The sequence below is a fragment of the Hippocampus guttulatus genome, chromosome 2 (genome assembly GCF_054856545.1).
Source record: "Hippocampus guttulatus isolate MCC_2025c chromosome 2, RoL_Hgut_1.0, whole genome shotgun sequence".
Lineage (NCBI taxonomy): Eukaryota > Metazoa > Chordata > Actinopteri > Syngnathiformes > Syngnathidae > Hippocampus > Hippocampus guttulatus.
The window spans coordinates 34,364,785-34,390,808 of NC_141262.1; the positions used below are offsets into that span (position 1 = coordinate 34,364,785).

Below are 26,024 nucleotides of genomic sequence, written 5' to 3' on the forward strand. Positions count from 1 at the left end.
ATTTACAGTAAAACAACATAAGTAAGCTTTGAATACCACACAACAAATTATAAGTTAAAATTTGTAAAACAAAAAGAAGAAAGCAGCACCCAGGTAAAAGTTTTAACTTGTCTTTCGCGAAGATTGGCATGAAGAAAAACCAAGTGCCTCAGCTTTGAGGGGTTGATCCTGTTTCTCCTCTCTGTTAATATTTGCCCTGTTTTGGAGAAGATTCTCTCAGATGTTGCGACAACACACAGCCAACACAAAATGGCTGAAAATCACTTGCAATCATTTTACCCAGTTCCTTGTCAATTGTGTTCTGTTTTGCTGGTTTTATAGCTTTTTGCATAAAGTGGCTCATAGAGCTCTGGGTTGTACATCTAGGCAGTTGTGACATTGCAGCAGCAGCAACAGTTGCAGACACACTAGCACCTTCATTAATAGCTGGTTCCCTTGCTTGTCTTTTCTCTTCAAATTGTACTGATGGGTGGACTTTTCTGATGTGCCTGTGCAGGTCATTTGTGGAGCCTGATCGATGGGATATTTTAACCTTGCACAGTCTACACGCTGCCTTTGAACTATCAATTAAATTGAAATGAGTCCAAATTTCACTGCGTTTCCTATCCATTTTCTCACCTTTCCGCTTTCCACCGTGTTGTTTTTTTCGCTAACTAACTCTCTCGTCTCCTCGTTTGTCTTGTTTGCGTGCTGCTCAGTGTGCTGCTGTGTCTCTTCTCTAACCCCTCCCCCTTCTCTAAACTGCAGCGTGTGTGTGTGTGTGTGTGTGTGTGTGTGTGTGTGTGTGTGTGTGTGTGTGTGTGTGTGTGTGTGTGTGTAAAACCCTCCCCTTCCTCTTCTACCACGGATCTTGACCAATCACGTGCGGCTTTAACCGAAGGGGGAAAAAAACAGGAGTAAAAAAAAGTCGGCTCCTATTCGGACCGGCTCCCAATGAGGAGCCGGCTCCCATCGTTCACTTCAAAGAGCCGGCTCGTTCGCGAATGACACGTCACTACTGCGTTCGTCTGACTCAGACTGACGGTACGCTTAGACACGTCGAGAGTTCAGCGGTGCAGTCGTAGCGACCATACTGAAAATAAAACGTCTCCGGTGTTGTCATCGAACCAAGTGTAGTCATCCGAAATTATGTCTACACAAAACCGTAGAGGGACTTCCGCGCAAGAAGGAACAACAGAATCAACATAGCCTGACTGCTGTGTTCAAAGCAAACTTGAGAAAAACGAAGTATGCAACCATGGCTTAAATCCACAATAGGCTGAGTACTAGTTTACCTTAGATGTGCACTTTATAATGTTATATTGCTCTGTTTTGATTCCATAAAAAGAGCTATTAAAGCAGCTGTTGTGTGACAAAATATTTTTTTCACTGTTGCTGATGGACAGTAATATTGTGTGAGAGATTGTGTGTGAATAACTTCCATGTGAAAAATGTTCAATCGAAAAAAATCAATTCAAAAATCGAAATTGTTATTTCAGTAAATATTTGCATTTTGCACATAGAAAACTGATTCATGATTCCATGTTGAGAGCATTAAAACGGGGGAAAATAGGACAAAAAATATCTAAAAGGAAATTCAGAAACGATAAAAAATGTGTGAGTAATCACGATAAATTTTTTTGTGAATTTGAGTGAATTATTACAGTTGCATTTTTAATTAGATTAAATATTTTAATCGTTTGACAGCTCTAATAAAAGCACATCACATTATTATTGTTATTATTGGAATTCACTTCTTACTGAAACCTGGGTAGCAGATAAAATGAAAGCATTGTGGAAATATGCTGAGAAATAATTAAGTTATGCTTCTTTACTCTAATTTAAAGGCTTTTCGGACAGATTTTCGATCAGCGACATCACGCAAAAACATTACAGTCCCAAGAGAGTGACCAGGAGCAGGGAGAATAGTCGGTATGTCTGTGAGCATTGCAATGTGTATTCATGCTGTGCATTTTTTATGTGCTGCTGCTCCGTGTGTGTTTATGTGCCAGTTGTTTGGAGCGCTGTGATGACTGTGAAAATATAATGCAGTTGTTGAAACAACGTCTTCAACAAAAGTACCATGCCAAAAAAATACTCTCAAAATACCACTGGACTGACCAACGTTAGAATATCGTCGTTAAGTAGTAGAACAATGAGACCGAGTTTTTTTGACCGAAAAGTATAGGAGGTCACTTTAAAATTAGGCCATGTGAACATTTACATTGTGCTTAAGAACAGGTAAAAAAGATCATATCTAAATATTGATTTCATTAAAATTTATTGGAAAAATTTAATTACCGTATTTTCCGGATTATACGTCGCTGCGGAGTCTAGGTCGCACCAACCATAAAACGCATAATAAAGAAGAAAAAAAACATACATAAGTCGCACTGGAGTATAAGTCGCATTTTGGGGGGAAATTTATTTGATAAAATCCAACACCAAGAACATACATGCCATCTTGAAAGGCAATTGAAAATAAAAATAAAAACAACACGCTGAATAAGTGTATGATATGCTAACGTTGCATCGAACTGAGAACGTGCCTGGTGTGTTCGAGTAATATATTAAGAGTTATTCATATAACTATAGCATAAAGAACATGCTAACAAGTTCACCAAACCATCAGTGTCACTCCAAATCACGAAATTGAATGAAATCTTCATCCTCTGTGTCACTTTAAAACAAGTCCACTAACTCCGGAGGCAGAAGATGCAGCGCTTCCTCTTCTACGTCGCTTACGTCAGACTCATCGTGGTTTTATCAATACAGGTCTAGAGCAGCCTCTTGTGGTTTAATGTGAAAATAACATGAAATGATATAATAAAGTGTTAATAATTTCACCCATAAATCGCTCCAGAGTACAATTCGCACCCCCAGCTGAACTATGAAAAAAACTGTGACATATAGTCAGGAAAATACGGTAGTGTTTTACCTCACCGGATTAAGTAAATCAACCACTTCTAAAAGACTGAATAAAACATATTGTGCTTATATGTTAAGAACACCCGAACCATAATTAACGAATGTACTATTGTAGGAGGCTGTTTATGTTAGTCACTTGATTTTCTGTTTTGTTGCATTATTTTCGCTTTTCTGAGTGTAAGTGAAATAATCATTAATTTACGTTTTTTCAGAGGCGGCCCATAAACGTCTCTCGAGTTGGGCGGCAGTTGAAAAGGCACTTAGTCCAACAGAGGCGTGTCTGTATTTTCTTAAGTGTTTCACGAATTAAAAATGTGCATATTTTACAAACCAACACGACAGCTCTGTTTGCTTCGGAGCTGCCACATTATGCTATCCACATGACTGTAGCTTTGAAAAAGTTGCTATTGTGACCTGTTATAAATCTTCCTCCGATTGAGCACAGCAACACGCTCAAATGATGATGGCAGTACTTTGCAGGATTTTAGTCTTCCTCCAAAAATACAGCCCTCAATATTGAAGTTGATGCGTGTGATGGGAAACATGCGTTTCAAAATGCTCGTTGACTCAAAATGTGTAGAAGGAAGAAGCTCATCTACTTTCGACTTAATCATGTCAAATACAAGCTTAATTATCTCTTAGCTCAGTTAAAGTCATTGAGAAAATTGAACAAGACTTACAGCGATAGGTGCCACTGGCGCTGGTGGTGCCACTGGTGCCGGCTTCTAAAAACATGAAGTTTCAAATTTACAGATGTTCTCTTAAATTGACATCCTGGAATTGCAGGGGGTTGCAAAAATTACCAAAACTAAAGCAAGTAATGGGAAGGCTAAAAGTCCAAAATATTTTTTATTGGAGAAATGCTTTTGACAGTGGGGAAGAATGACAGAAGAGGGTTACAGTGCCCAAATACTCTTTCATACTAATGGTTGGTTCGTCTGGGGACGCTCATGTTTTCGTTCACGGCGGATGCATCCCTGCCATGGAGGAATATTGAATCACACGACTAACAGCTCCCACTTTCTGATTATTTAGACTCAAATGAGACTAAAGGGGGAAAAAAAGGAAAAGTCTTCCACCAATTCTCTTGTGCAAGCCATGATTTGTGTCTGGCAAGAAGACAGGAAATACTTTCACGATACTCCTTCCTTCCTTCCTGCTTAAACCTCACCTAAGTGGAATTGCTTGTTCAGCCCAGGAAAAGCAGCTTTTAAATTATGGGCAGGAAAAAGGCGCAACACAAATAAAAGATATTGGGAGTTGTAACGACAACATTCTGACATTCCATGAGTTGATGTAGCAAACATTTTTCCCCCAAATACAAATACCGGTACCTTCAATAAAGGAGCTTAATTCGAACAGATCAAACTCCATGCGTGTCATATCATGCTTGAGGAAATGAATCCTTTGACAAAGGGCATTATTATGTAATTTACGATTTAGGAAATGACACACGGCAGTGTTTTTAAAAGTAAATATAATCCAACATGCAATCAGGGTACTTTTTTTTGGTGGGGGGGGGGGGGGGGGGGGTCAATCAGAACATTTTAAAGATCAACAGGAGAATTTTAAATTTTGATTAATTGTCCAGCCCTAACGCACATACACACGCAGACGTGCACACGTACACACACAAGATAGCTGGACAATAGGAACGGCATCGGCTTTGATATTAACACTTGTTTCTTGCATTCCAATTAAAAAGGGCACTGGTTGGTCTATTGTTTGACCACCTGTAATATTCCCTATCTTGAAAAAAAACTCAAACTGAAACCTAGAAACTGGTACTCGGCGCTCCGAAGCAGAGGAGGAAGTAGTGAGGTGGGTGAAGCCTCTATTTTTAAGCAAAAGAGGGGTGAACTCCAGAAGCATATTAAAAAACACGAAACGTATCATTTTAAAAAATGTGATACTTGGCAAAAAGTCTTTTCTCTGGTGTGTGTTGTGTGACTTATTGAAACTGTCTTTCCAGAGACTCTTTTACCACAAACTGAGCATTCATGCATCTCATCTGCATATCCTCACAAGGGGCCTGGGGGGCCGCGGGCCTGCTGGAGCCTTTCCCAGCTGTCTTCGGGCAGTAGGCGGGGGACACCCTGAACTCTTTGCCAGCCAATCGCAGGGCAAACGACCATTCACGCTCACAATCACACCAAGGGACGGTTTAGAGTGTTTCCATGAACCTGCCATTCGTGTTTTTGGAATGTGGGAGGAAACCGGAGTACCTGGAGAAAACCCACGCAGGCATAGGGAGAACATGCAAACTCTGCACAGAAAGGCCAGCGCTGGGATCGAACCCTGCACCTCTTCACTGTGAGGCCGATGTGCTCAACTTTCGAGCAACGTGTTCCCCTCGATGCAAAATATGAGATTTAATATGTTTTAATTAAGGGGAAAATAATTGATATTTTTGTCTCCCCATCTACTCTACCGAAGTCAAAAATACTGTTTTGTTTGTTTTTAAAACAATATTGACTCTTTTTTACCCAGCTGGTGCGACTTTCTCAAAACATAATCATTTACAAATTTACAGATGTTCTCATAGAGTCTATGATCAACTTAAAGCATTCAGAGTAAGAGTTATTCTTCCTTCGTGTTTGAGTCTGTCGATGAGCCGCATGCACGTCACTGGTGAAGATCGGTATCAATTTTATAACATAAAACCGGCATGTACTTGGCAAGCTCTTTCACATTTTAAGTGTGACATACTTTGCAAATGGATCTCCATGTTTGAGGAAAATACCACCATGCGGAAATTACGACCACCTTCAGACTTTACCGAATCACACCACTTTGGAAGTTGAGCACGAATTTCCAGGTAATGCTTGGTGGGTGGGTCAGAACCCAAGACAAGAGACAGTCGGGGCATCTTCCAAAGTGCACAAGAAAGGCACGTGGGAAATTGATTGAAGAACCTGAGTTGAATACGCTGCGATTGGCTGGCAACCAGTTCAGGATGTCCCCCGCCTATTGCCCTTGTGAGGATAAGCGGATCAGAAAATGGATGGATGGATGGATGGATGGATGGAGTTGAATACGCCCAAAATTGCGCATGCGCCTGAAGGAATGTATCCCTCGAATTACACCGGGACTCACTGGACCAGTGGTTCTTAAGCTGGGTTCGATCGAACCCTCTGGTTCGCTGAATCGGTCTCCGTGGTTGGATGGAGGCTTTGCCATGGAGGTTAAGACACACCCGATCAACATGTCAATTAGTTATGACACACCCGATTGGCCATCACTGGCTGCAGATGATCACATGACTTTGCTTGTCCAATCAGTTCTGTGGGAAATTTCGTTCGCTTAGTTTTCACAGTATGCCTGTCGTGATTGTACCTCATCCATTTTTTAAAAACCTATACTTTACTGATACAATGTAATCTTATTTACTTTTTTCTGTTTTTTATAAATGCAATTTTCTTTGTATATCTTGAATTTGTAAAAATAATAATAATAATAATAATCTCATTTATTTATGACCAATAAAGGGTTCGCTGGATGTGCATATTAACTGGTTGCCTTCGATACCTCTGAGAAGGTTCAGAACCACCGCACTGGACGTTGAAAACACGTTTGACTCGTCGTTGCACAGTCGAAAGTGAAAGTAAACTTTCTTCTCCCGTCCATATCCTGTCGCACTTTTCAGAGTCTGTTGTTGGTTAAGAATTTTTAAATGTGAAAAATAGTAGTTACCAGCACTTTGTTCATCCGCCATGTAACCGATCTCCTCGAGCGAAACTTTTATAAGGTTGTCAGTTTCATCCTTGCCCAGCGAGGAAGTCAAAACGGTCAACAGCTCCTCCGCCGTGCTGCACGTCCCCTCCTTCAACGACCCTCGACTCACCAGTTGCTGACAGAGCTTCTGGAAGTCAGCGATTGTCAATTCGGACAGCGTTTGCGTTACGTTAGCTCCATTTGTAGCCATCCTTTCTCACAAACGTCGTCAAATCGAGTCACCGTATCCTCAAGAACTCTGATGCTGCGATGTCGGAACTGAACTGTCGACCCCCCACCAAGAAGAGTGCACTGGAACGCCCATTTGAACTGGGAGGTCTACATTGCCAAGTCAGTGTCCTGTACTCGTGAAGTTGTTGGGTCGACACCAGCAACCATTCACCAGCGGGGAAAATGGGGTGGGGGTCCTACGTCTGGGGGCGGCGCATTGAAAATCTTTTTTTTCTCCATCATTGCTGCTAAAATGCCCGTTTTAAGGCATTGGTACTGACAACAGACATAATGATGGAGCTGACAACAAATATAATGATGGAGTCATTAAACATTTAAGCAACACAATTTTCTTCATTTTTTTTCAAACATTTTAATTCAACAGCATAACAAATGTGATTTAAAAAAAAGTCATCTCTCGTTTCTAGATATCTAAAAACCTCGGGGCTTCTTCGCCGCTTGGAAAGGATAGGACAAAGGGCAACCTCAGCTGGGCGTGAAGTGTACGGTCTCTGCGCAAAAGGTAAAAGATCATCCTCGCAGAAGCGTCGGATCCTTTCTTCCCGATCAAATCGACCAGTGCACGTGCTCTGTCCGCTCGGGTCACGTTCCCCTCTATTATTGCTTCTCTCTCACCGTCATTCAGGCTTGTGCCCGAAAGGTCATCCAACAACTGATTAATAACTTCTTCACTGACCCGCTCCACAAATCTGGATCTCACTCGCAAAAGCTCATCATCTGGAAGAAGAAAACAATGGAACCCTCATTATGCTTTTGTTTGTATGGCAGTTAAACTTTCATTTATGAATGAACGTCTCTTCTGTCACATTTCTGTCACATTTCCGAAGATTTTGGAATATCTGTGTGGATAAAACTATCATTGAGCAAACTCACAGAAGAACACGATTTCATGTAAAATTCTGACTTTGTTCTGACGATGCATTTTTCCCTCTTTGGTGTGACATGTATAACTCGTTTGTAACAAAACAATTAGCTCCGTCTTGTGTCCACACGTGTCTCACATTTTACGGTAGCAATATTTTATTTTAATGAGTATTTGCAGTCAAATCAATGCAAAAAAGAAAACAAAAAGATGGTCACCATATTCCACCACGGCATCCATGAAGGGTCTCTGACCTGAGTAGTCAACTGGGGGGGAAAAAAAGCAGATTATCCACGACCAAAATAATGTGCCGGTAATGTAGACAAACACGCCAAATGTCTAAAAAATATATCATAAGAAGAAGAAGAATACTTATCAACACACACATTGTCGAATCTCACAGCTCCACACTGTTCCACCAGCTGCATTTTCAAGTGTGAGGGTGAATTCATTCCCTGGTTGTTGGATGAACACCTCAATGTAATTCGGGTCCCAACTTTCATATGGGAGCTGAAAATCCTATGAGAGAAATCCCAAAGAATTCCAAGTAAAAAAACAAAACAAAAAACCCAACCACCGTTCAAGTCAAGTGAAAATATCAGCACTGTTGACCATTTCAGGTCCGAGCACAATTTGCTTTCTTTATTTAAGCTTAATTTCACCTGGCGGACCAGATTCTCATTTACAAGGTCAATGATAAGCACTGTCGATGTTGGGCATGGGGAGGTTACATAATGTGAGCAGAGTACAAAGCGATAGTGGCTTCTTGTTCAAGAGTCTGTCCATCCCTTCTTCGTGTGTTTCAGGTAAACGTGGAGCAGTCAATTTGTCTCTGCAAGTCAAGAGAGGGCCAAAATACAGGGAGTACTGTTCACAGTAGTGGGTGTTAAAAGGAGCACCGGTGAATAAAGCGGGCTGCAGCGTGGTACAGTAGATGGTGTCGACCTTGTGGAGTAGACATTTTGAAGCCGCCCGATGAGTACAATTGCGTTGAGCTCCTGTCAAAGGCAGTTCGGCCATACCTTTGGGCGTATTGCTGCACCTTCCACATCAGTTTTCAGGTTGAATTGGTCATTCATGTTCAAGGCACCCAGGGGGTAGGGCTTCTCAATCCTTTTGTAGCCTTTCTCTTTTGCGTTCTTGTGTAGTTCCTGTGATGGAGAAGCACATACAGTCACAAAGACACCTAATCAGCGGCAAAAGTGAAATAAAAAAGAGTATTGACTGCAGCAATCACACATGTGCCATGAAAAGAGATAATTACTTCTTCAAGAGCAGGGTCGCTCGGGATCAGATAAACATGCAGCGTCAGGAATGCTTTCTTGGTCTTGTAGATGAACACTTTGCACTTCAGAGACACGGGAAAGCCAGCCCGGCGCTTGAACCAGATGAGCACTCCTCTTGGAGAGAAAACTGGGTGTGGTAGCCTGACATGGGATGGCGTGACCTCGGAAACCTTTTCAAAATTAACTCCATCAATATGTGAATGCAGAACTGCAAACTTCTCCCAAATTGTCGGATCAGCAGCTGCACAAGAGAAAATGCACCATTGTTAATTTGCACACGACCAGACGAAGTCTTTTCACTGCAGTAATCCTCACTTACCCGTGCAGATCCAGTGTGGCAGATAGACCTGATCAAACTGCCCATCAGTCACCGTGATGTCCAATAAGGGGCCTGCAGGCATGTACTGCAGGGCCTCCAAATTTTTATCGTGCTCCCACCACTTGCCAAAGCGGTACTTAAAGCTCAGAAGCAAATTCTTACAAATCCAGCGCAGGCCCGAGACACGGCACTCAAATTTACCTGGTACACAGCAGAAGCTGGTGGGACACCAAATTATTGCGATTAATGAAAATGAATACGAATTGAAAAAAAAATGCTAATTAAAACCAAAAAAAAACTGTTTAAAAACAACAATAACAACAAGCTGAATTACTTTTTACAATTACAATACAAACTAAAGATAACTTTATTGACGGGTAAACTGTCCTTTGTTTTCGCCTGACAATTAATTTTATGCATAAGATTTCAGAGCTTATTTTAAATGTGTTTACTTTGGCAATACTGTATGGAACGAGGAAGTTTAAAACCATTAAAACAGTTGCGATTCCCTCACTGTATGTCGCGTAAATGCGAAGTCACCAGGTAGCAGTTGTCCGGCGCTTGCCTGGAGTTGACACATTTGATATGGCTCCTCCGCGACTCCAACCACGTTTCAGCTAAATCTTAATCTCGCTTCCTGTTCTCAGACAGACACTTTTGCTGCTTGCTCTCGCTTGCATTTTTCTACTGACCAGCTTTTCTTCTCACGAAACCAGAAGCAACACCAAGCAAACTTATATCTGTGAGACTGTTGGCATCCAAAATGTGAGCCACATAAGGTCCATATCTGAACCAAATTGTAGAGCCATATCTGGCCCTACTCCGGCCCACGCTGGGCCAGAACAGGCTCCTGATATCAGCCTTAATTCAGCCTTAACTAAGCCACTTCATTAATGAGCCATATTTGACCCACATTTTTTTTTAAAAAAGCCTCAAAAACGACAGTTATAAAAATATGTTTATTGTCATAATTTGTGAACCTTACATATAACTGCACATACACTGGAAAACTGCATTTTTCTTTATTTAACAGTGAACACGGAGTCCAAGCTGGGATGCAGCTTGCTCTTGAACAGCATTTTTCCATCCATCAAATTGCTGTGCTCGCCATGCCCTCTTTTCTTCTCATGCTCTCCTTCCATCCCTACCCCTCTCAGGAGCTAAATGTAGACATCTTTTGATTGTGACATCGATTTCCTTGTCTGTGGCCCCAGATGTTAGGCGGTTAGGTCTCACAGCGGCTGTAAGAACTGTAAGAAAACAAGGATGGACAGTGTGTTGGGAAAACAAACATTTGTACATGTCATTACCAATGAATGGTCAGTAAAAATAACCCTTGAAGTTTCTTTAAATAGGTGTGACACTGTGGGGTGGAATATTTGCCACCAAAAACTAAATGTGGATAATTTTTAAATAGTTTATACCGAATTTGAATTACATAAATTGAAGTTAAGTGGCTCGGATAATGGATGGATTTGTATATTTTACTCTGAATCATATTGAATAACTGAATCTGAATTGTACAATTTGAATTTGAAAATAATCAATTTTTTTTTTTTTTTGTACACTCGGATGAAGATCGGTGCGGAGCTGTCAACTGATCCCCACCTGGTGGTGAGTAGGCTCCAACGGTGGGGCAAGATGCCGGTCCGACCTGGCAGACCCAAATGTATTGTGAGGGTTTGTTAGGAGCGTCTGGCGGAATCCCCTGTCAGAAAGAGTTTCAACTCCCACCTCCGGCAGAGCTTTTCCCATGCGGGGTACATTGAGTCCGAATGGACCATGTTACGTGCCTCTATTGTTGAGACGGCCAATCTGAGTTACGGCCGTATGGTGGTTGGTGCCTGTCGTGGCGGCAACCCCCGTACACGCTGGTGGACACCAGCAGGAAGGGATGCCGTCAAGCTGAAGAAGGAGTCCTATCGGGCCTTTATGGCCTGTGGGACCCCAGAGGCAGCTGACGGGTATCGACTGGCCAAGCGGAAAGCAGATTCGGTGGTCACCGAGGCAAAAACTCAGACGTGGGAAGAGTTCGGTGAGGCCATGGAGGCCGACTTCCGGACGGCTTTGAGGAAATTCTGGTTCGCCATCCGACGTATCAGGAGGGGGAAGCAGTGCTAACACTGTGTACAGTGGGGATGGGGCGTTGCTGACTTCAACTCGGAACGTGGTGAGCCGGTGGGCGGAGTACTTCGAAAACCTCCTCAACCACACCAACATGCCTTCCTTAGAGGAAACAGAGTCTGAGGACTCTGTGGTGGTCTCTCCTATCCCTGTGGCTGAAGTCGCCGATGTAGTTAAAAAGCTCCTCAGTGGCAAGGCCCCAGGGGTGGATAAGATCCGCCCGGAGTTTCTCAAGGCTCTGGATGTTGTGGGGCTGTCCTGGTTGATACGCCTCTGCAACATCGCGTGGTCATCGGGGAAAGTGCCTCTGGATTGGCAGACCGGGGTGGTGGTCCCTCTTTTTAAAAAGAGGGATTGGAGGGTGTGTTCCAACTACAGAGTGATCATACTCCTCAGCCTCCCTGGTAAGGTCTATTCAGGGGTGCTGGAGAGGAGGGTCCGTCGGGAAGTCGAGCCTCGGATTGAGGAGGAGCACTGTGGCCCAGCTCAACACCCTTAGCAGGGTCCTTGAGGGTACGTGGAAACTCGCCCAACCAGTCTACATGTGCTTTGTGGACTTGGAGAAGGCGTTTGACCGTCCGTGTCCCTCAGGGAGTTCTGTGGGGGGTGCTTCGGGAGTATGGGGTACCGAACCCCTTGATACGGGCTGTTCGGTCCCTATACTGCCGATGTCAGAGTTTGTTTTGCATTGCCGGCAGTAAGTCGGAATCGTTTCCAGTGAGGGATGGACTCCACCAAGGTTGCCCTTTGTCGCCGATTCTGTTTATCACCTTTATGGAGAGAATTTCAAGGTGCAGCCGAAGCGTTGAGGGGGTCCGTTTTGGTGACCTCAGTATTGCATCTCTGCTTTTTGCAGATGATGTGGTACTGTTGGCTCCTTCAAGCAGGGCTCTCCAACTCTCACTGGAGCGTTCTGCAGCCGAGTGTGAAGCGGTTGGGATAAAGATCAGCACCTCCAAATCTGAAACAATTTTCCTCAGTCGGAAAAGGGGGAGTGCCCTCTCCGGGTCGAGGAGGAGATCTTGCCCCAAGTGGAGGAGTTTAAGTATCTTGGGGTCTTGTTCATGAATGAGGGCAGGAGGGAGCGAGAGATCGACAGGCGGATCGGTGCAGCGTCTGCTGTGATGCGGACTTTGTATCGGTCTGTCGTGGTAAAGTAGCTGAGCCAAAGGGCGAAGCTCTCAATTTACCGGTCGATCTACGTCCCAACCCTCATCTATGGTCACGAGCTATGGGTCGTGACCGAAAGAACGAGATTCCGGATACAAGCGGCTGAAATTAGCTTTCTCCGTAGGGTGTCTGGGCTCTCCCTTAGAGATAAGGTGAGAAGCTCGGTCATCCGGGAGGGGCTCAGAGTATAGCCGCTTCTCCTCCACATCGAGAGGAGCCAGATGAGGTGGCTCGGGCATCTGATTAGGATGCCTCCAGGACTTCTACCTGGTGAGGTGTTCAGGGCATGTCCCACTGGCAGGAGACGACCCAGGACACGTTGGAGAGACTCTGTCAACCAGCATGTCTGGGAACGCCTCGGGATCCGCCAGGAAGAGCTCGAAGAAGTGGCTGGGAGAGGGAAGTCTGGGTTTCCCTACGAAAGTTGCTGCCCCCACAACCTGACCCCGGATAAGCGGCGGAAAATGGATGGATGGATGGATAGATGTTTTTGTCTTTGAAACTGTATTTGATCCTCACTGGAAATTACATTCTGTTTATTTTCATATTCAGTCTTACAAATACAAAACTTCATTTCAACGTCAGATTTTTTTTTTAAGTCAGGTAATAATTTTTCTCAATTAACTTCATGGCCAAGTATGAAGAATCCGGTTCGTATCACAGCAAACGGAATCAAAATGAATTCCATTGTATTTCAGTGAAGAAAGGTTTATTTTTGTTATCTTGCCCAAAATCCCTGGCAACACCTCTGACTGTAAAATCACCTACATTTTCACTCAACTCATATGCACAAGGAAACTGTGACGCAGCAGGTTCAGAACCTACCCGCCTGTGACGTTGCGCTTTATTTCAAAATGTGCGCGCTTCAGTATCTTGATTTCGATACAGCAAGTGACAATTTTAGGAAAGAATACATGTAAATAACCATTAAGGTGTAGCACACTAAATTTTTAATATTTCCCAATGCCAACATCTTCTTCTTTTCCTTTCAGCTTTTCCCTTCAGAGGTCGCCACAGCGAATCAGTTGCCTCCATCTAACTCTGTTTTGTGCATCCTCTTCTCTCACACCAGCTACCTTCATGTCCTCTTTCACTGCATCCATAAACCTTCTTTTTGGTCTTCCTCTCGGCCCCCTGCCTGGCAGTTCAAGACTCAGCATCCTTCTCCCAATATATTCACTCTCTCTCCTCTGGACATGTCCAAACCATCTCATTCTGGTCTCTCTGACTTTCTCTCCAAAACCTCGAACATGAGTTGTCCCTTTGATGTACTTATTCCTGATCCTATCCAACCTGGTCACTCCCAAACAGAACCTCAACATCTTCATTTCTGCTCCCTCTAGCTCTGCCTCCTGTCTTTTCTTCAGTGGCACTGTCTCCAGTCCAAACAGCATGGCTGTCACCACGGTTTTATACACCTTTCCTTTCATCTTGGCTGAAACTCTTCTATTGCACATCACACCTGACACTTTTCTCCAGCCGTTTCAGCCTGCCTATACACGCTTCTCCACCTCTTTTCCACACTCTCCATTACTCTGGACAGCTGACCCCAAGTACTTAAAATCCTCCAGCTTCTTTGTCTCTTCTCCATGTAATCTCATCCTTGTACTTGAGTCCCTCTCATTCACACACATGTACTCCCCTGTCTTGCTGCAACTGACCTTCATTCCTCTCCTTTCCATGGCAAACCTTCACCTCTCTAGATTTTCCTCCACCTGTTCCCTGCTCTCACTCGAGATCACAATGTCATCTACAAACATCATAGTCCATGGAGATTCCTGTCTAACCTCGTCTGTCAGCCTGTCCATCACCATAGCGAATAAAAAGGGGCTCAGAGCTGACCCCTGGTGAAGTCCCACCTCCACCTTGAATTCCTCCGTCACACCGGCAGCACACCTCACCACTGTCTTACAGTCATCATACACGTCCTGCACCGCTCTAACGTACTTCTCTGTCACCCCAGACTTCTCCATACAAGACTACAGTTCTTCTCTGGGCACCCTGTCGTACTCTTTGTCCAGATCTACAAAGCCACAATGAAGTTCCATCTGACCTTCTCTGTACTTCTCTATCAACATCCTTAAAGCAAATACTGCATCTGTCGTACTCTTTTTTTGGTATGAAAACATACTGCTGCTCACAAATGCTCACTTCTGCTCTTAGTCTAGCTTCAACTACTCTTTCCCATAGTTTCATTGTATGGCTCATCGACTTTATTCCACTGTAGTTACTACAACTCTGCACATCTCTCTTGTTCTTAAAAATGGGCACTAGCACACTTCTCCTCCATTCCTCAGGCATCTTCTCACTGTCTAAGATCTTGTTGAAAAACCAAGTCAGAAACGCCACTGCCATCTCGCCTAGACACTTCCATACCTCCATTGGTAAATCATCAGGTCCTCCTCCTCCTCCTGGGCAATCGGCCCCCCATCAGGGACTTGCCCACCATCCCAGGTCCCACAGCCGGTATGACTCTCGCATATGCCACGCGAGGTTCACACCCAGTGCGGACCCCGGAAGTGTCCTCGCCTGATTATTGTTTAAGGAGGGTTGTGGGGCGGCTACTCCCACTCCCCTCCATTCCGGCGGGGCGAGCGCTTTGCGCCTCACCATCCGGTGAGACCCTACATTCTTCCCCGCCGTCTGGGGGCCAAGAGCCCCGGCGTCCCCCCTCCCCCCCCTCACGCCACTCGGAGGCATCCCACCACGCGAGGTAAATCATCAGGTCCAAGTGCCTTTCCGCTCTTCATCCTCTTCAATGCCTTGCTCACTTCATCCTTGCTCATCTTTGATACTTCCCGGTCCACAACAGTCACCTGTTTGTTCTTTCTCATTTTCCTCATTCATCAACTCTTCAAAGTGCTCTTTCCATCTTCCCATCCCACTAATGGCACCAGTCAATACATTTCCATCTCTATCCTTAATCACCCGAACCTGCTGCATATCCTTACCATCTCTGTCTCGCCAACCTTTCCCTATGCCACCATAAAGAAGTCATATCTGTGCTTGCAGCACATAATTTCCCCCCATTTCGGGGTAATGCTAATCATCATTTTCGCGTTCTTCAAAATTCAGGCTAAACTCTAGACAGCATTGTCTTCGTTTTGTAACTGCCAGTGTACTGTCACAAAAGACAAACATTAACCTAAGCATAAAATAAATGCATTTACTCACCACGTCTTTTCTGGATGTCTCACCGGACCGTGCATGGGCAACTATGGTCAAAGAGCGTCGTCGTTAACTGTGAGCGGTATTCTTCTTGCTTCTTCTTTTTCTTCTTCTTAATTGGCGGGTGGCAGCTAACATTCGCGGTGCATCACCACCTACTGTGTCGGAGTGCAGCAATACATGACTGTTGTATAATAAAGTACATAAGAGGAAAAAAACCCTAAAATTCAATACTTGTACCTTCTTTCGCTGACATCAGTCGACTTCAACATAATTTTACTTGACCACGTTTAATTTGTGTGTGCGCACAAGCGAGCGTGCACAAGCCTGAGTGTGTGCGAATAGAATTCCGCATACGTCTGCGATGTAAAACAAGGCTGTGTGTAGAAAAAAAAATCTGAAACTGCATTTAAGGGTAGCACAATACTGGCTGTCCATATATGGCCCAGGGTTGTGCATTTATTTCTGGGCCACATACTTCACTCAACGACTGGGCCACATCTTGTTCGCCAGAGTCAAGCCAGTGCCTCTTTTGCCACTCCTGGGCCATGTTCGGCCCACATGCCTTATGCCAGTGCCAACGCAATGCCACCTGTGTCAGCTTCATGCCAAATGTGGGCCAAATGTCTTTGCTATCTGGTGGCATTCCCTGAAATAGTCTGGGAGCAAAGTCGATAGACGTGAGACAGTGGAGCCAAGCTTGCATAAATGAATGGGGAATCTGATTGGTCTGAGCTGAATATCTCTTGAACCCCAAGGAGAAAACAGCCACGGACAATAGCTGTAAGAAAAAGCAGCAGCAAACACAAACTTTGCAGAGGACGTCCAAGGAAAAAAAAATAGCAAAAAAGATTTGCTCCATTTCTGTCCCCCTGATGGAAACACTCCATCAAAAGAAGCAGTCATCTACCGAGCCTAAAAAATTGATAATCGGTGCCAGAGCGTTGTGAAACATTTTTACGGAGAGAACACCAAAGTGCTGCTGTTTTACCGATGACAGGGTGTCCAATAGACAGAACCAAAAGCAACACAAATCCTTTTCGAAGAACGAAAAACTAGCCAACAAGAAACCCGCTATGAAATCTACTTCAAGCGCGCCAAATTTGGAAGACTAAAGTCAACATGAAATACAAACTAATGATAACAAAAAAGGAAAAACAAATGATGACATCTACAGCACATAGAGATGCTGAATATTTTCGCTGTTAGAATAAAAATGAGAGCATTGATCGCCAACAAAGTTGAACATTCAATAAACCGACAGTTAAGTCCAACAGTGTCGATTTCAAAAGTGTCCTTCATATCCCAACCTATCATGCGGAAATGTTTTGGATTATGATCTGTTTCTTTCCTTCTTCGAACATTTCTCTTCCGATCATTCTGTTACCACCATTCAGAAGCAATCAATTCCGTTTCTCAACACCGTAGGTATTAGTTTTCTGATTGCACCCAATGAGTGTCGTGAAAATGTGTTTCACCTGTACCAGGTGCCCCCATCATCACGGCTCACTTCAGGTTCACGATGAATCCATTCATCCTCGGCAACTGTTGCTGTTTCAGTGAACCACTTCTCCTGGTTAAAGGGACAAAACAGGCAATGAAAAGTTACAGTGATTGGGAATTATCTCCTTCCACTTCACCCATTTTCATTGAATTTCATGGAATTAAAATATTATTTGATTCTTCATTTTGGGATCACTTCAAGAAGTTGAATAGAGGAAGACAATCAACATTTTGTAAAGGATGTACTTAATGTGACAACTGCAAAGTGTTTTCTTTTGTAGACTCTCACCGATGATGATTTGGACCTGAAAGGGGTCACGTATTACGTGTATAAATAAGTAAACAAATATAAAACAATCAAGCCTTGCCAAGTACTTAAGAATAGACAAGCTGTGTGGTCATTGTCTATTTATTGACCTTACTCGCTATTGTTCTTCAAGTGTTATTTTCTAGACCAGGGGTCGGGAACCTGTGGCTCACGAGCCAGGAGTGGCTCTTTTGATGATTGCAACAAAATATTCTCACTTGTTTAATCCATCCATCGATTTTTCACTGCTCATGTCCTGTTCAGGGCTGCAGTTGGCGGCAGGAGCAATTTTAATTGGATGATCCTGGTTTATGTTGGCCGTTGCTGACTAAATCAGTAAGCACCCCCTTTTGAATCAGTCTGCTCAGTCACTAGCTCAAAGCTAACCCCTTGACAAAACAGATGGTGAAAAGATGATGAGTGTGGTACACTTCAGGGCGAAAGGACAGAAGAATTCGCCTTTATGGAGAGAACAGCTTCTGCGGTGTGTCTAATTTTCATGTGTCAAAATTGCATCAGTTAGACAGTTGAATGTAAAGCGGCACTTTGACACGCGCCATGCTACCTTCGCATCAAAATACCCTGCGGGAGACAGCAGAAAGAAAGCGTGCTAGCTACTGAACAGAGTGCAAGCTAGCCAGCAGCAACTCCGCTTATGGGCCCGGCAAGGTGACTATAATTCCACAATCTTTGCTGGATCTTTAGCAATAATGAGGAACGGAAAACCTTTCTCATTAATGGTGAGTCTTATAACAAAATTATTTGAAGGAATAAATTCAGAGGCTTATTACAGTGACATTGTGTTGAATTCAATTTTAAAACATAAATATGGCTGTTACTGAAATACATTTCCAAATATTTTTCTTTCTTGGCTCTCTTAGTTAAAAAGGTCCCCAGCCCCTGTTCTAGACAAGTGACACTTCAAAGTAGCTCTCATTTGTTCATAGATCCTTGTTTGTAAGTATTTTTGTTGTTTTATTATTGCTCTTGATCATTGTTTTAATGTCATTGGATTTTAGATCATTGGTTTGTGTATTTTCGATGTTCTATTGAGCCTTGCCTTTGCAAGCGCTTTTTGTTTCATGCATTATTCTTCCTGGCTCCTTGTGACCAGCGATGTCAGTTTTTACTTTGTCGGTGCGATTTTCTTTCATCAATATTTTTGTTGTCACACTTTGTCGGAGTCTGTGTTATTGGAATTCAGAAAATGATTCGGTTCTGTCTGAACCTGACAAGCTGTAGTCGGTGCCTCTGTGGTGGAAGCCATCATGTTCATAAAACCCCAAATGTTGGGGCGAGTGTTCTAATATTTACAGCGGTTGACCCTTTGCCAGGCCAGTCCTTCCGAATCTTCGTCAAGAGCTAAACAGCATCAAGGACGGATTTACTGGTACTACTGTAGTAATTAAAGAATTGTCCTCGTGTGTGAAACGTAACAGACTGAAATTCAAAACAATGGAGCAACTTATTTTTCTGAATAAAAATTTGTGAAGACAAAGCTCACAAGCATTGTCTTCACAATTTACTCATTTACATAATTTTCACATTATTCAAACATATTGAATAATACAAAATGATTGCATAGATGTGAATGATATTGTATACACTTTATCATCAAATCAGTCAATTCTGTCTGTCAAGTGGGTTGCCTGCAGGGATTTTGAAAGTCCAGCAGGTGTCAGTGGTCAGCGACACAGTATCAACACAGTGTGTCATTGTGTCAACACGCTTCATGAGGCTTCATGTGGACCCATCACTGTTTTGGGGCCTACAGAGTTTATTTAATCGGCTGCTGCATTTTTCCTTGATCTTCCATTCAACAGTTATTACTTAGTAAACTATTGGTATCGGTCCTCTTGAACAAATTCCAAATGGTTGTACAGTACTGGCTACGGACCAAGTTCTTATAATGGTACCGCTTGAGTTACCACCTCTTCTCAGCTTCAGAGGGGCTTGTTTTTCCAACGCATACACAGATTTTCCCATACACTAACTTCACAGACCCAAACTTCAAACAGAGTATCGACTTTCAGCGTTTTTAATTGAAGAATCATTGTAATAGGACACATTTGGACACTTACATGGCATTCACATGTTTCATTTTTATTTTTTTTCTTTGCTTGCATGAAAAATGTGGGGATGCAAACAAAGAGTGGAATCTGCTAAATTGCGTTTGAGTGTTTGGTGTTGATCAAATTATGATGTAAATACCTGAAAGTATAAAAGCTCAAATTATGCTCTCTTGTGTCATATTGAACTTTAGATGCCGAATCCCAATGCATTCAGTCAAAAGCAAAAATGCAAAAATAAAACCCCACAAAAATATGTACCGGTACATTTGAATTTGAATTTGACTGAAAGCCTCCAAAGTCACATCCAAAACTTTATCCCTTCGCTGGATTACAGACTTACTTTTTTCGGAAAGATCTCGATTTTGTCGTTTGCTTCCGCTCCTGTAGGATGCTGGAGAAGATCCGTTTGTGTTCTACAGATTTCAGATGATCGATGACTTTCGACATTTTCTCACGGGGGCTGTGGATGGCTTTGATCTCATCACTTACAGCAACTCCCCTCATATTGAGATCATTTATTATCATGTCAACATTTTCAACCATATGGGTTGAAATATCTTTGTATTTATCAATAAGGCGGCATGCTGTGGAAAGGAGGAGAAAAGAAACATCCCAGTTTATTATGTCATAGTGTTTGTGTTCAACGTAGCAGTAAGAGTTTGTCTTGGCTTTATTACCTCAGAGCTGTAAATGCTTCACGTGATATGTGAGATATGCGTTTGTTTTAAAATATGTTCCTGTCATTGCTACCTCTTGTACTTTTTTGTGACCGCCTGAATGAGTTGACATTACATTCCTAGAGGCAATTTTGTTGGGCGACCACTCCTAGGATGGTTAATAAATGTTTCCCATGTTTCCCATCTGTGGATATGGGCTCAGCATGGATTGCCAGCATCCAGGACCTGGAAATAGCTTTGGAGCCTTTTCCAAAATGACTGATTGCCATCACTCTCGTTTGTTCTTGAATTTTTTTTTTTTTTTTGTATTGTGGCATTATTTGAGAAGGACATGATACGGGGGTTGTGGTTGTAATAAAGTGGATTTAAAAAACTCAAATCAGTATTTAGAAAATATTTTGTGATGACTTGAGTTTTCTTTTTGACATATCCAAATTGGCTTGATGATCCCAAAACATTTAGGTGTGATGACTACCCAGTGAGAAACTAAGGAACTGGGTAAAGATTTGTTCACATAACTGGATGTAATAAACATGTCACACGTGAAAAGGACACATCATAAATGAGGATGATATGTTGCAGCTGTGAGACACAAAGAGCTCCAGTTTTTTCTATTCAGCAGATATTTAATTACTTTTAAGGAAAGTACTCTCAGTATCCAAAAACACAGACTTCAATTTTGAATTTGATGCTTCTCGTGGCAAAAAATTATTTTCAAACTACAGTCAAACCTCGGTTTTCGTCCATAATCCGTTCCAGAAGGCTGTTCGACAACCGAAATTGTTCGAAAACCGAAACCACGCTCTTTTTAAAATAAGAATGTTGACTGTACACGTCTGCTCACAATGGAAAGCAACACGAGGAAGCGTCACTTCCTCGTCTACCCGAGGAAGCGTCACTTCCTCGTGTAAGGAAGGCGAGAGGAGTCAAATGGGGCATTCAAGTGCGCTCAGTTCGTTTGAGAACCGAAATTTGTTCGTCATCCGAGGCATAAAAAAATCAAAGTTTTTGGTCGAAAACCGAATTGGTTGAGAACCGAGACGTTCGAAAACTGAGGTTTGACTTTACTTGCTGGCACAAAATGTGTAGTAGGAGGAGCTCAACTTCATTCTCCATGATAATGTCAAATAGTAGGTCATTTCAATGGTAGCTCAGCGAAAGTCATGGAAAAATTGGAACAAGACATACAGCCACTGGTGCAGCTGGTGCCGCTGGTCCCGCTGGTACCACTGGGAGCACTGGTAGCACTGGTGCCGCTTGTACCAGCCTCTAAAAAGATGCAGTTACAAATTTACAGATGTTCTTTTAATACTGGCTTCATATACTGTACCTTTATGATCCAAGTCAAACAGTGCTTCTGAAATAGTGGAGGAGGCTCCCGAAAGCTAAGACGAGGAAATATGAAGAAGCGTATGTAGCGCTTGGTTTCGCTGTGACTACGGTGGGAGACGAGGAAAGGCCGGTGTACCTACTGTGTCTAAAAATGTTGGCAGTGGACATCATGAAGCCAAATAAATTAAGGGGTCACTTAAATAACAATCACGCTGAGTTTTTTTCAGCGAAAACGTGATGAATATATGTCAAAATAACGGCAGAAAAAAAACCCACGAAATTTTCAGTGATATTTATTGTAGATCTCCATAATACAATGTCTGGTTAATGTCTAATCATCATTCTACTTAGTGGCATTACTGTGTTCAGAGTTGTATTCCTGCGTTACTTTTTTCACCAACTCCAAATGCTGACCCATCGGCTCGAAGTTACAGCATCCATTCATATTTACTTTGGAAATGAAAGCATTCGAGTAGACTAGCACCATTCTGGGCAAAAGCAAACGGAACTACCTGTTAGGGGGAAAAAAAACAAAAAACGGAAATTTTCAGAATCCGTATGATTTGTGCGATACGGCCATATACGTAAGATTCACCACAAAATCCGTATGAACTATGGCTAAACCGTATGAGTTGACAGGTATGGTTCATGTAACCTCTTCAGAAACAGAAATATAAAAGATGTAAATGTTTATACAGTCTTGTTTAACTTAGATTTTGTTACAAAAGACAGGCTTTGTTATCAGAAATCACCCCTCCTGCTCCCGAGTCCTCACAAATAAAATATGAAATGTCGGGTTTGCTTTGGACTCAGGCCTGCAAATCAAGCTAAGTGATCGGGCTCGGGCCAGGTAGGGCTTAAATACCCTCGGGCCGGGCTCGATTTTTTAGGACAGATCTTAGCTCTACATGCGGGAGGGGTGGGGAGGGGCGCGAGATGAGATCAGATCAGATAGCTTTGAAGGGGAGAATTAAGGGTCATTACCAACTGCTCATTAGATTAAGTTAAAAACATTTAGGAATACATTTGTGACAATTTCAGAAAAGAAAATGATGGAAAGTTACAAACATTACAGCATATAGCAATGTGACAAGTGGCCATCAACCGTGTAATTTTCTGAAAAATACGTTCGAATGAGCACTTCAAAGCAAATATCTCAAGCAATAATGAAGTCAAACTGATTGACTCTCATTGAAGACTTCTCAAACAGATTTCCTTTCGACAATGACAAGACTTTGTGTTTGCGCTGGTGTTTCTGTGCAAGTGCGCTTGCGTGCCAGTGTATCAACACAACGGTGCGAGAGGGTTATCAATCTTTTACTGTCACCTTCATTGACAATGCAGGTTATCGGCCTTTTGTGAAGCACTTGATGTCGCATTTCATGTCAATGAAAGATGCGCTGGAAACACCATCAGAATCGATTTGAGAAAGCATGACCATACTTAGTTTGACATGATGCAGTGGATGCTGTTCTTTGAGTTTTCCATTAACTGTAATCCAAGATCACGGGAGTGGACACAACCACCTTTGCAAAGCCACATAGGGACATCGAGTTGTTTATTTTTGGTTGAATGGTTTAAACTCTCATCAAGCATTCATAAAGGGGGTTGCCTTGTTAACTTCAGAAATCAGTTTTGTTTTGAAATGTGGGGTGAGTCCTATTTAATTACCACCCCTAGCCTCGCATTCTCATGGGCTCGCCATATCTCAGCGATTTCGAATACAAATCTCTAAATATTTTCATGAAAGTCCACTTCCATCTCTGATACACACACACACACACACACACACACACACTTATACATATATATGTATACTGTATATGAATGTGCCTGTGTGTGCGTGTGTGTGTGTGTGTGTGTGTGTGTGTGTGTGTGTGTGTGTGTAAGAGGGCCAAAAAAACATTCTGGACTGTATTATACAGCGGTACCTCTATTTCTTACGAGCGTCTCTTCATACGAAATTTTCAAGTTACAAAAACCACTTCTGAGAGATAACATGAACTAAAGAGGGCAAAAAATGATGAGAACGCAGTTAAAAGTTAAATGACCATCATTTTTATTCTTTATTCTTTGTTTCTTACGTTATGCACAGCTCTCATTTATTGTGCAACAATCAAATTGTAACATGAATTTGTTACATATTTTGATGCATTAAATGCTTTATAAAACATTTATGTATACATGGAAAACGTCTCTTCTTCCAAAATATTCTACTTAAGATATCTAGAACATATTCATTTTGTAAGTAGAGGTACCACTGTAATTACACAAAATCTGTGAAATTGCAAAGGCCTGATGTGTTCTTTTACTGTCTCCACAGTCGAAAGTGAAAGCAAATTTTATGACACCCCCTCCTCTCCCCCTTCTCCTGTTGCACTTTTTGCAGTTTGCTGCTGGTTAGGAGTTATTCAATCGGAAATAAACATGTCGAAAACAGTAGTTACCCCCATGCAACCAATCTCCTCGAGCGTATTTATAAGGTTGTGAACTTTATCCTTGCCCAGAGAGAAAGTCAAGACAGTCAACAACTCCTCCGTGGTGCTTCACGTCCTACTTCAACGCCCCTCGGTTCACCAGTTGCTTACCCAGCTTCTGCAAGTCAGTGCTTGTCAATTCTGACAGCATTTCCGTTACTTCAAGTGGACTTGCAGCCATCCTTTCTCACAAAAGTCCTGAAGTCGAGTCGCCGTTTCCTCGGGAAGTTTGAGACCGCCGGGCTCGTTTGTTACAGCGGTCAAGCCAGCCTCCACTCGCAAAATTGAAGTCAAGTGAGCCGTCCTGCGATTGTCACACTGTGCATTACAATAATCTGCCGCCGGCGAGCGGCGTTGGCCACCTTCAAAATAAGAGCGCTTCAAATAATGAATACGCGTCAGTGGTTTGGATTAAAAGAAATCAATTAAAATATAAAATAAGTCATTTCTTGGCTGTCGGGTAACGATAATTTCACCCAGGAAGAATAAGAACTCTCAGAACAATGCCAAGAAGCGTTCTCAAGTGGAGATAGAAAGCAAAATCAATGGTAATTCTACATGAATTTCACCTGATATTTTAAAAAATCATTTAAAAAAAATGAATCTTCGTTATTCTCAACCACAACAGATTGTCGACACACTAGGGCACCCCAGGTATCCAACCACAGTACTGGCATTAAGATCTGATTTTCCCTTTCAAAATAAAATGTCTCCGAAATATGACATTTTGACCTCCTCGCCTTATTTCAAAAATTATTTAAAAAATTAATTTTAGGTATCCCTCAACCAGACCTGGTCTGGGGGGACTCTACAGCACTCCAGGCATCCAACCAGATTACCCTCGCTCAGATCGCATTTTAAAATAAAAGGCCTCTGAAAACTGACATGTTGACCTGAGTTCTGACATGTTGACCTGAACTCTTAACATGTTGATCTTTTCGTCCATTTTTAAAACATCTTAAAAGAAGGAATTTTAGTTATCCCTCAAACAAACAAGGTCTGGGGGACACTAGAGCACCCCAGGTATCCAACCATCCATCCATCCATCCATTTTCCGAACCGCTTGATCCTCACTAGGGTCGCGGGGGTGCTGGAGCCTATCCCAGCTGTCTTCGGGCGACACCCTGAATCGGTTGCCAGCCAATCGCAGGGCACACAGAGACGAACAACCATCCACGCTCACATTCACACCTAGGGGCAATTTAGAACGTTCACTCAGCCTGCCATGCATGTTTTTGGAATGTGGGAGGAAACCGGAGCACCCGGAGAAAACCCACGCAGGCCCGGGGAGAACATGCAAACTCCACACAGGGAGGCCGGAGCTGGAATCGAACCCGGTACCTCTGCACTGTGAAGTCGACGTGCTAACCACTGGACTACCGGGCCGCCATGGTATCCAACCAGACTAGCCTCATTCAGATCTGATGTCGCATTTCAAAATAAAAGGACTCTGAAAACTATTATCGTTGTTGTTGTTGCACTTATTTTTATTGTTAATATTATTTTATAACAAAACAAAGTTCAAAACCTGTTTTAGCCCTACTGTCATGTTGTGGGTCAATATGACCCGTTGAGAAAAAAAGGATTAAACTTAGTCTGCTGGACTCTGGGGGGTTGTTTTGTTTTGTTTTTAATATTTTAAAAAAAATTGCACTTGAAAACAATCTGAGCACCTTTTGAATCAAAAATCTATTTTGACGACGTTGATTCAACACCATTATACACTATGGCTGAAAATAAATGCATTCTCTTTATTTATCGGGGAACATGGCTTTAGGCGCTGTTTATGTTTCTCCTGGCTGTGCAAGTGACATCCTGAGGTATGCGAGCGGCTGGGATGGTCGGGAGTGTTTC

General features: G+C 42.7%; 2 protein-coding genes across 3 annotated transcripts in view; both read right to left on the bottom strand.

The window, feature by feature from the left end:
* The window catches only part of LOC147209813 (uncharacterized), a 28,876-nt gene extending 21,892 nt beyond the window's left edge, over positions 1-6,984 (bottom strand). The window contains exons 1-2 of one of the 2 annotated variants that reach the window (XM_086105839.1): positions 6,601-6,984; positions 3,588-3,632 (exon numbers count right to left, since the gene is read on the bottom strand). In XM_086105839.1, coding sequence (XP_085961965.1) covers positions 3,588-3,632; positions 6,601-6,832 — 277 coding nt within the window. In that variant the 5' untranslated portion in view covers positions 6,833-6,984. The remainder of the gene's footprint in view (positions 1-3,587; positions 3,633-6,600) is intronic. The other variant, XM_086105837.1, reaches the window with a different exon arrangement.
* A 226-nt stretch (positions 6,985-7,210) lies between these two features.
* LOC147209815 (NACHT, LRR and PYD domains-containing protein 1 homolog) lies at positions 7,211-24,351 on the bottom strand. The gene is made up of 9 exons (XM_086132236.1): positions 24,282-24,351; positions 20,025-20,134; positions 17,281-17,375; positions 9,341-9,558; positions 9,000-9,262; positions 8,758-8,886; positions 8,122-8,254; positions 7,954-8,001; positions 7,211-7,590 (listed from the first exon to the last, which is right to left on the bottom strand). Exons 1-9 carry the CDS (start codon positions 24,349-24,351, stop codon positions 7,277-7,279), a joined length of 1,380 nt encoding a protein of 459 aa, XP_085988362.1. The 3' UTR covers positions 7,211-7,276.
* Positions 24,352-26,024: the final 1,673 nt, after the last annotated feature.